This window comes from Hippopotamus amphibius, chromosome 12 (assembly GCF_030028045.1).
Source record: "Hippopotamus amphibius kiboko isolate mHipAmp2 chromosome 12, mHipAmp2.hap2, whole genome shotgun sequence".
NCBI classification, from domain to species: domain Eukaryota; kingdom Metazoa; phylum Chordata; class Mammalia; order Artiodactyla; family Hippopotamidae; genus Hippopotamus; species Hippopotamus amphibius.
In genome coordinates this window covers 16,184,537-16,195,116 of record NC_080197.1, presented here as the reverse complement: position 1 = coordinate 16,195,116, position 10,580 = coordinate 16,184,537, and the positions used below count along the sequence as shown (strand labels likewise).

At 44.5% G+C, this 10,580-nt stretch overlaps 1 protein-coding gene across 1 annotated transcript; it reads right to left on the bottom strand.

Moving 5' to 3' along the window:
- Positions 1 to 804: 804 nt before the first annotated feature.
- On the bottom strand, positions 805 to 5,540 carry WFDC5 (WAP four-disulfide core domain 5). The gene is made up of 4 exons (XM_057700850.1): positions 5,363 to 5,540; positions 1,725 to 1,862; positions 1,495 to 1,635; positions 805 to 1,121 (listed from the first exon to the last, which is right to left on the bottom strand). Exons 1-3 carry the CDS (start codon positions 5,445 to 5,447, stop codon positions 1,496 to 1,498), a joined length of 363 nt encoding a protein of 120 aa, XP_057556833.1. The 5' UTR covers positions 5,448 to 5,540; the 3' UTR covers positions 805 to 1,121; position 1,495.
- Positions 5,541 to 10,580: the final 5,040 nt, after the last annotated feature.

Here is a 10,580-nt window from a genome sequence, read left to right as displayed (position 1 = left end):
TCTTGCATCTTCCGACAGGGTCAGCCAAAGCCCAGAGCAGTGACTTACCTGTGACCACACTGCAAGGTCAAGGGAACAAGGAAAGAAGACCCAGGATCCCCAACTTCACCCCCCACGGTTGACTGCCAGCCCCAGATTCTATCAGGACACAAATGGAGACCCAGCAGTTAAAGCAGGGAGGAATCTGCCTGCCTCCTTCCCCACCCCAAGGTGAGTCCTGGGGAAGAGAGAGAGAGTCAGGAATCCAGCTATCTGGGTCCACGATTTTCCTTGGGATGGCTGTGATTCTCTCATCGACACACCCATTCATTAAGTGCTGATTACGGACCAGGCCCTCAAGAAATAGAGGCCAGTGAGGTATCCTCCAGTAATGGAGACAGACCCACCCATAAATAATGACATCCCAACTGTTCAGGCCACATTTCCCAAAATGTGGAGCAATTAGAAGTGATCTTAGGGTGTGCCTGGATGCAACATCATACAACACTGACTTTTGGATTGAGAAAGTTCTTTTCAATCTTTCCAATTACAGCAGGAAGAAAGTCTCAGATTACAGACCTGTGTCTTTAACATCTCATTAACCCTCGTTAATCTTCCTTTATCACAACAGAGGCAGAGAGCAGGCTTCAGGCTCACACTCCTGGCAGGTGGCAATATCTAGCCAGAATTTAATACTATTATTTAACGTCTTTTAAGCTGACATGATTTACTTTAATGGAACCTGGCTGTTTGCATTGCATCTGCTTTCACAAGTACATTCTTTGCGACAAATGATCCTGCTTATCCCATTTAGAGTGGTGATGTCCAGCCTTTCTTTTGAAATAAGTTTATTTTTATACAAAAGTGAGTCCATTAAAAGAAAAACATTAGGTAAATGAGTACAGGCAATACACAAAATATCATGATGCTATTCTGCAGGTGTGGCGAACACTGTGAAACGGGTATGTGAATAGATTGATGTTTGGAAAATTCTCCTAGAACAGTGTTTATCAGAAGGTTGGAATTGCCACTGGCAGAGAGTGCTGTCTGGGTGGCTGGGTCCCAGGACGCCCATCATTGTATCTTCCTGCAGGGAATCCCATCCTGAGGTTCAGAGCTATGGATCTGAAACCAGAATTAGCCTGAGGAGAGAGAAGGAAAGGGTTAACCCCTTCCCTTAATAAAGCTCTGGGTTCTGGACTTGATCTGCCATTCAGACCCCATCAGCCCAGCCACTGAGGCAGGACTCCGCATCCTCCTTCCCAAGGGCAATCGGAAGCTCAGAGCATTTAGGGTTGTGGCCCAGGTGATGCAGCAAGTTCAGTAAGAGAACAAGGATGCCCAGTTCATCCATAATCCTAGCAGGACCCCTCCCACCCCATCCGCTTCCCCAGTTCTGGCCACAGGAAGCCCAACCTTCTGGGAAGGCTCCTGTTAAGCTTGTTGAACTGGGCGATCTCTTAGGACTGGGGCTCAGAGAGGGAAAGGACTCACCCTGGGCACACACAGCCATACCTCAGACAGGGTTTCTGCAGTCCCGGCCGCAGGCACCGAGGCAGCACCGTTTGCGGCCCCAGCAGTCTGAGTCCTTGGAGCACAGGTGCTGTACAGGGCTACGGCAGCGCAATGGGTCCTTGGGGCAGCTGCCCATCTTAACTGCAACACAGGGGCTGGGTGAGTCCTGCCTGTACCCTGGCCCTGGGGCTTGGGGCTTGGCGGTCAGCGAAGTAGAGAGGGTCTCTTACCTGCGACCTTACGGACGCACTGGCGGAAGCAAGCTTGGGGGCAGCACTTTTTCATTAAGGGACACTGGCTGTCATCCGTACACTGGTCAGGCACTGATAGGCAGGGCCTGTCATCTGGTGGGCAGGCCCCAGATTTCTCTGTAAGAGAACCCCCCAAATGTTGCAGCCGGAAGCAGTTCAGAATTAGGTCTAAGTGCTCTCCTGAGGAATCACACAATCTAAATTCTCCACTCCTTACTTCTTGCCTGTCCATTGGCAATATTTTTTTTTTGAATGAACTTGCTTGTATTGATTTTTTTATTTAATGTTTCTATTGAGGTCTAATTGACATGTAACATTATATTAGTTTCAGGTGCACAACATAATGATTTAATAATTGTATATACTGTGAAATGATCACCGCAGTGTCTCATTAACGTCAGTCACCATATATAGTTACAATTTTTCCTCTTGTGATGAGCACTTTTAAGATCAACTCTTTTAGCAACTTTCAGATATGCAGTATAGCATTATTAACTATGGCCACCATGCCGTACATTATATCTTTGTGACTTATTTATTTTGCATCTGGAAGTTTGTACCTTTTGACCCCCTTCACCCATTTCACTCCTACCGCCACACTCCACCGTTGGCAACCACCGGCTGTTTTCTGTATCTATGAGCTTGATTTGTTTTGTTTTGCTTTTTTTTTTTTTTTTTTTTTTCTTTTTGGCTGCACCGCGTGGCATGCGGGATCCTAGTTCCTGACCAGGGATGGAATCCGCACCCCCTGCAGTGGAAGTGTGGTCTTAACCACTGGACCTCCAGGGAAGTCCCTCGTTTTGTTTTTTAGATGAAATCATACAGTATTTGTCTTTCTCTGTCTGACTCATTTCACTTAATACAATGCCCTCAAGGTCCAACCATGTTGTTGTAAATGGCTGGCAAATTGCTTGGGTTTTTTTTTTTCTTTTTTTCTTTTACGCCAAGCCTCAGTTTTCTGTCTGTGAAATGGGAAGCTGGACTCCCTCCCAGGGCTGGTTTGAGACTCAGATGACATAAAAGACAGAAGAAAAAAAAAGGTTCAAAATCTCTACCTGGGCCAACAAGGCCCTGCCTGGTCTGGCCCCAGTGCATCTCTCTGGTCTCATCGTCTACACTCTTTCCACTTGGCAGCTCCTAATCAACTCCAAGTCACTTCTCTTTGCAGGGCCTGTTTTGGCCTGGTACATCACACTCAAGTCTTCATCTGCCTTTCCTAACCTTCCTTCCAAATCCAGGCTCCCCACTCACAGGTGTATGCATAGAGACACAGTCATATACACGCACTGACAGCCATATAGTACAGGGATGTCTCATGAACATGAAGACTCAGAGAATGAAAGACTCATAGCCAGACACAGTTACATAGATACCTGTGCACACAGACATAGATACACATACACGGTCAAGTATGCAAACCCTCTTAGATGGTCACACACACAATTAGCTGTGGGCTTAACCATATGAAATTGCTGATATTCAGCTTTTTTGATCTACAGAAGCAGCAATTTCATATGGTTTGACCTATACACATACATATGTATGTATACATATATATATATCCAGACCATCACAAAATAGTTAACAGTTGCATATGTATATAATGAACTGGGACATAAAACCTGGAACATATACACATAGTCAAATAAGAGATTATGAACACATGTCTACACACATAAATATACACATACATACACTAGGACATGCACAGTCATATTTATATGAGTATATAGCATATGTGTGGTTGTGAACAGAGAGACATATACGTGCATACCCAGTCATAGACATATGATCATATGCCCAGAGCTACACAGACACAGATCTGTTCATGTAACCACTGAAAACATTTGTCGGGCACTTACTATTTACCAGGCACCATGCAGGCTCTTTACGTCAGAGACGCCCAGATGTTAGAGGGGGTGGGGGTGGGAGGGCAGGGGGAGATGTGTTTTAAACAGCAGTGTCTGGGCTTTCCCAGACAACACCATGTCTCTCTCCATTGTCTGAAATTCTACTGAGTTCCAGGCAGATGTCTCGTGGGAGAGAATCAGGGGAGAATGGGGATGTGTGAATTAGGGGGAGACCAGTGTATCCCACTTGGCCGTGACACAGCTTCTGCTTGGGCTCAGGTTTTGTGGGCACCAGCTCTCGTCTCTGTGCAGCTGAGCTGGGTATCCTGTCCTCTCCCAGTGCCCTCAGAAGCTCTCCTGAAGTGTTCACTTAGGCTGCACTTACTGGAAGCCAGGACCTTATTCCTCAAGACATTGTTTACTTGTGGGAGAGAGGCACGTGACCTCACTTTCCAAAGATTAAGTTGGGATGGTGAATCTGCCTGATTCCAAAGACCTGCACCCAAGCGCCACCTGTGACACTAACTCAGAGTCATGTCCTTGGGCTTGGGCAAGTGGTTTCCCACTGAACCTCAGTTTCTTTATCTGCAAAATGGGGATAAAAATAGTCTCAACCTCACAACATAGCAATGAGGAGGAATGTGGTGATGGCACATGAATCATAGCCAGCATGGGTCTGGCCTTGGAACCTGCCAGCATCCTTCCCGTATCAGCCTGGGGGGCTCTGAGCACCTCCTCCCCAAACCAGCTCACAGCTCTGAGGAAGGCAAAAGTTAGACTCGAAGGGCAGAGAGGATGCAGAGAACTGCTCCCCAGGGCCCTTGTGGAGGAGGGGACCTGTCCCCATTACTCTCTCCTCTCCCCAAGGCAGGGCCAGGGCTGCTCAGGTGTATGTAGGTCAGAGTGTTACAGCCCCAGAAGGGTTGGAGGTGGAGGCATCACCCGGGTGGGGAGGCACCTAACTAACGACCCAAGCCGCCCCTGCCTCCCACACCTGTTAACAGGTCAGACCCAGCCTTTTGGAGGAGGTGGAGGAGAAGAGAGGTAGGGGTAGAGCTTCCTCCCGACAGATCCCAAATCCCAGAGACTACGCCCCTACTCAGCTCGGCAGTCCCTTCCACAGATTAGGCTAGGGGACAGAGGAGGCTGGAGAAGGACAGAAGCAAGATGGGCAGGGAGCAGACCAGGCCATCCTGGCCGCAGAAGGTGACAGAAAGGGTCATCTCTCTGTCTTGTGAACCCACAGGTCCAGACATCTCCATGGAGACAACCAAAGAGCAGGAACCGACAGTATGTTTCCTCACCTCCCCAGAGCCACAGGCAGACACATGTTCGCATGTGGACAGGCACACAGGCTCAGACACACATGCATGCAGTCATTCCTAAGTATACATGTGCAGAGGCTGATCACACAGATAAGCAGGCACAAAGCTACACATGTGCATAGAGACAGACACATGTGTGTAAACACAATCCTACACTCAGCTGTGTAGACGCATGGATAACCACAGGGAAACTGGCAGGAAAACATTTACAGCTACATATGCAGGAAGGCTCACAGGCATGAAGATGTACAGACAAAAGGCAAGCTGCCAGAAGCACTAAGAAGCAGGCACACACACACACACACACACACACACACACACACACACACACACACACACACACACACACACTGCATTGCTTGCCTTCCCCCCAAACCCTTATTCTCCCCAAGGGGTAGAAACCACCTCTGTCCCTGGAGCAGAGGAACCTACCCATACTCACCTCCCTTCCTCCTGCCCAAGGCAGCAGGCAGCTGGCTCCCAAAAGCCAGGAGGGCCACCAGGAGGAGGCAGCTCTGGGCCCTCATGTTCCTGTTGCCAATACCTAATAAGGTGGAACCAGGAGGCCCCTAAATTAACACTTGCAGCCTCAGGGAGGCTAGAGCCACTGAGTCAGGGGAGGAAGGAGAGGGGGTGGATGGAGTGGCATGTGTCTGCCTCATCCTGGCCCCACCCCCTGCCCAAGAGCCTCTGTGCAAGGGTGCTTGTGCAAGAACTGATGACGGCTGGGAACAGACCCTGGGAGTCAGGGGCTAGAACCCGGTCTTGCCTGTATCACCGACTTGGGCTTTGATTTGGATAAGTGTTGTTCCTATTTGGACCTCATCTGTATAGTGGGTGAGGGTTGTTGAGTCAGATGCTCCCTTTCCTGGTTCTCTAAGACGTTGAAGCACCAGCCGTGGCTTAGGCAGAGGATAGAAGTCAGCTTTGAATGACCAGGAGGGGTTTACAGCGTTCCAGGTGCCTAGGAAGCATTTGAGTTAGGGTCAGCGCCCTCTACTGGAGAAGGCTGGCCCAGGCTGGCACCGTGAGTGAGGCCAGTCCTGGCCTCTCCTCTTGGGCTCCTGTGGGTGGGAGAGAGAGAGAACCCCCCACCTTTGGTAAGGTCACCTCCAGTGGCATCTGGTAGAACTGCCCTCTGTCTGGGGCTGGCTGAGCTGTCGGGGGTGGATGGAGCAAGTGTTTAGGTTTGGCTGCAGTCGCTGGTCACAGCAATTGGAGGTGGCCTCTGGGACCCCTTTCCTGGCCCTAAGGGATCCTGAGCAAAAAATCATCTCGGCCAAGGCCCCCACCTTAGATTTCACATCATCTGGCTCCTGCATTTGGTAGAAGAGAGACAAGTAGGGCTCAGAGTCCTAAGGGGCCCCAAGCAGAAACCCCACTGAACCTTGGTAACTTACCAGGACTGGAGGAGATCAAGATCATCCCCCACACCCTCCCATTTGAAAGATGAGGAAACTGTAGGCTGTAGATGGGAGAGGACTGGCTCAGGACACAAAGTTAATTGCTAACTAGGCTGGGTCATCTGTCATCGCCTCTCTGTGATCCCCATCCTGTTCCTCAGAAGTGAGGCAGCACCTCATCTGACCCTAAGAAAGGAAGAGCATATTCCGGTCCAGGACAACCCTCACAGTCAGGAAGTTCTTCCTGGGGTTTAAGCTGAATCCCTCATGCTGTCTTCCAAGCTCTCAGGAAAAGAGAGGCCCTGTAGTCCATGATCTGATGTGACTTTTGGAATGGCAGCTTTATTTAGGAGAATTTTATGAGGCTAATTTTCCTTCCTGATTACAAAATATACATGTATATTGAAGAAATACTTTTTCAATTAAGATTATTTTGTAGATATTTTCCTGTGTCATGAAGTGTCCTCCAATATCATCGTTTCTAATGGTTATATGGTATTTTGTAAGATTGATATGCCAAAACATATATAATTAGTTCCCTATTGTGAAACACATAGGTTTCCATTTTTTAACTTTCATAAATAAAGCTGTGAAACAGTCTTTGTATATACAATTTTGAGTCACATCTCTGACTATTTTCTTACGGTAAATTTGTCAAAGTACAAATGACCAGTTATAAAATAAATGTAACTGGGAATGTAATGTACACAGCATGGTGACTATTAATAATACTGTATTTGCATATTTGAAGGCTACTAAGAGAGCAGATTTTAAAAGATCTTATCACAAGAAAAAAATTTTGTAACTGTGTATGGTAACAGATGTTAACGGGACTTTTGGTGGTGATCAATCTCACAACATATACAAATATTGAATCATTATGTGGTACACCGGAAAGTAATATGTTTTATGTCAATTATACTTCAATAAAAACAACAACGACAAAAAACAACAAAAAAAGAAATGCTAGGTCAAAGGGCATGTTTGCTTTCCGTCTCTGAATATACGGTCAGATTATATTTCAGAAAGGGAGGAAATGCGTGTAGGAGAGCCTGCACCCACTCTGCAGTAGATGTCTCTTGTTTTTGTTTGCCCACATCCCTTCCTTTGGTGGAGTCGTTGCCCCCCAACTCCTATAATTCTGGTTGGCTGCCAATCAACCAGGTAATTTCCCTATCCCAGATGAGGGCATTTGACCCAGGTTAGAGGCCCTGGACTCTTCCATGACCTCTAACCTGCCCACGCCTCCACTCAAATCCTGAATAGAGAAGGCAGTGCTCCAAAGAGAGCAGTCTAAAATTCAGTTGCTGTTGCTCTCAACCAAAGATCCTTAACAGACATACTCACCAAATACAGGCTATTTAAAAAGTAAATAAAATCTCTGCCTATGGGAAACGGTGTCTCATTTTAATTCCCCTTTCTCTGAATATTGGTGACAAAGAGCATTTCTTTATATGTTCACACTGACCGGTTGCATTTCCTCTTGTGTGAATTACCTGATTTTGTATTTTGCCCATTTTTATTGGGGGTACTTTTATTTTATTATTGAGTTTTAAGAACTGTTTCTATATTAAGGATACTACTAGCTTGTCAATACATAAGAGGCAGTATGGTAAAGTGGTTAGTGGATGTAAACTGGAGTCAGGCAGACCTACTTTTTAAATTTATTTATTTTTAGTGTCTTTAAACATCTTTATACTATTTTTAAAGATTATAGTCCATTTACAGTTATTACAAAATATTGACTGTATTCCCCATGTTGTACAACACATCCTTGTAGCCTGTCTTACACCCAGTAGTTTGTACCCCCAGCCCACTGGTAACCACTAATTTGTTCTTTATGTCGGTGAGTCTGCTTCTCAGGCAGACCCACTTTTGAATCCTAGTGCCACCAGGTGCTAGCCATGTGACTTTGGACACGTTACTTAACTGTTTTAAACCTCAGTTTACTCTTCTATGAAATAGAGATAATAATATGCATTTTATAGGACGGTTCTGAGGATTGAATGAGATGAGCTTGATAAATGCTTATTTTAATCCTATCCCGCAATTATTTGTTTTCTTGTTTTTTGCTTTGTACCAAAGTTTTAAATTTGGGGGTAGTCAGATCAGTCTTTTCATTTGTGTTTTCTCCAAAGAGAGAAGAACAAAGGTTTTTATGCTGAAAAGAGTCTTTTTGACTCTGATGTCAGATGCATGTTTACTATATTTACTTACATTTCTTCTGTGGATTTTGAAAAACATGTTAATTCTTTAATTCATCTGAAATCTATTTTGGCATCGATATGAGATAGGGAAATACCTTTTTTTCTAAGTTATTAATCAATTGTCCTAGTATCATTTAGTGACTAATTCAGACTTTTGCCATTGATTGGAAATCAGAACTTTATAAAAACTCAAGTTTTATATGTAACATGGGCTGTGTCTGGGGTTTCTGTTCTTCTTCATTGACTGTTTATTCTTGTGCCATCATTGCTTTGGTAACTGTAGCTTCACAATACATTTTAGTGACCGGTGGTGCCCATTACCCTTCATTAATCAACATTTTCAGACTTCTCTTGTAGCGCAGTGCGGTTAAGAATCCGCCTGCCAATGCAGGGGACACGGGTTTGATCCCTAGTCCAGGAATATCCCACATGCCGCAGAGCAATTAGGCCCATGTGCCACAACTACTGAGTCTGCACTCTAGAGCCTGGGAACCACAACTACTGAGCCCATGAGCCACGACTACTGAAACCCACACACGTAGAGCCCATGTTCTGCAACAAGAGAAGCTACTGCACTGAGAAGCCCAAGCACTGCAGCCTGCTCTTGCCACTAAACAAAGCCCACGTGCAGCAATATAGGCCCAATGCAGCCAATCAATCAATCAATCAATAAATAAATTTAAACAAAAATCTACATTTTCAATTGTCCATGTCACAAGTTTTTCGTTCTTCCAAATGGACCTAACAATCACTCTTTTACTTTTCAAAAATAAATTCATTGTTTTTTGTTAAACATTTTATCATAAAAATTTTTAAACACACACACACACACACACATACAAAGTAGATACTTTTCTGAGCCCCTGTATACCCATCAGCCAGATTCAACAATCAACATTTTCCCCAGCTTTGCTGAGATATTAATTGACATATAATATTGTATAAGTTTAAGGTACACAATGTGATGATGTGGTATACATATATATTACATACCACTGTAATAAGGTTAGTAACACATTCTTTTTTAAAGAAATTATTTTATTCAAGTATAGTTGATTTACGATGTTGTGTTTCTGCTGTACAGCAGTGATTCGATTTATACATAAGTATACATTCTTTTTCATATTCTTGTCCATTATGATTTATCACAAGATATTGAATATAGTTCCCTGTGCTATGTAGTAGGACCTTGTTGTTTATCCATCCTATATATCAATATAATAGTTTGCATCTGCTAATCCCAAACTCCCAATCCATCCCTCCCCCACCCCCTCCTTGACAACCACAAGTCTGTTCTCTATGTCTGTGAATCTGTTTCATAGATAACTTCATTTGTGTCATTTTAGATTCCACATATAAGTGATATCATATGGTATTTGTCTTTGTCTGATTTAGATAGTCTCTAGGGCCATCCATGTTGCTGCAAATGGCATTATTTCATTGTTTTCATGGCTGAGTAGTATTCTATTGTACATATGGAAGTGTCAAAAATTATCTGCACTCTGGTTATATTCAAACTTCTGTTGGCCACACTGTCTTATCAGCGCTTTCCATTCAAGTTCACTGTCTTCCCAGTCACTGCTGTGCAGGTGTGAATGTGTTACATCAGTTCATTTGTAACTTCAGTGAGAGCAAAAATGGATGCTCTTGTGATTGCACAAAAGAAGAGCGGCGTGCAATGCTTTGTTTTTTGTGGTCTGAGGGTGTACCTGGTGCCATGATTTATTGAACTTTGTGCGCAGTATGGAGAAAGTGTTTTGTCGCGAAGAAGCGTGTGTGAATGGATAGAGAAGTTCAAGGAAGGTTGCACAAGTGTTAGCCATCAAGAAGGAACCAGATTCACTTCTGATGAAGAAGTAAAGACAGTGGTGCATTTGTGGTTCGCAGCTCAACCTAAAACATTTTTTAATGAGGGAATACGAAAGTTTGTTGACAGATGGACAAAGTGTATTGAAAAGCAAAGAGATTAGGTCAAAAAATTATGTATTTGTCTTTTCTAAAAGTTAATTAAAATAAATTCTACAGCCAGAGTGAGCATAATTTCTGACTC

Bases quoted from the DNA above. Each gene is read 5' to 3' on its own strand.
- WFDC5 (XM_057700850.1), bottom strand. From the start codon at position 5,447: ATGAGGGCCCAGAGCTGCCTCCTCCTGGTGGCCCTCCTGGCTTTTGGG. The intron at 1,863-5,362 runs GTGAGTATGGGT...GTTCTCTTACAG, and splicing joins CTTGGGCAGGAGGAAGGGAG to AGAAATCTGGGGCCTGCCCA. The intron at 1,636-1,724 runs GTAAGAGACCCT...CCTGTGTTGCAG, and splicing joins GTGCGTCCGTAAGGTCGCAG to TTAAGATGGGCAGCTGCCCC.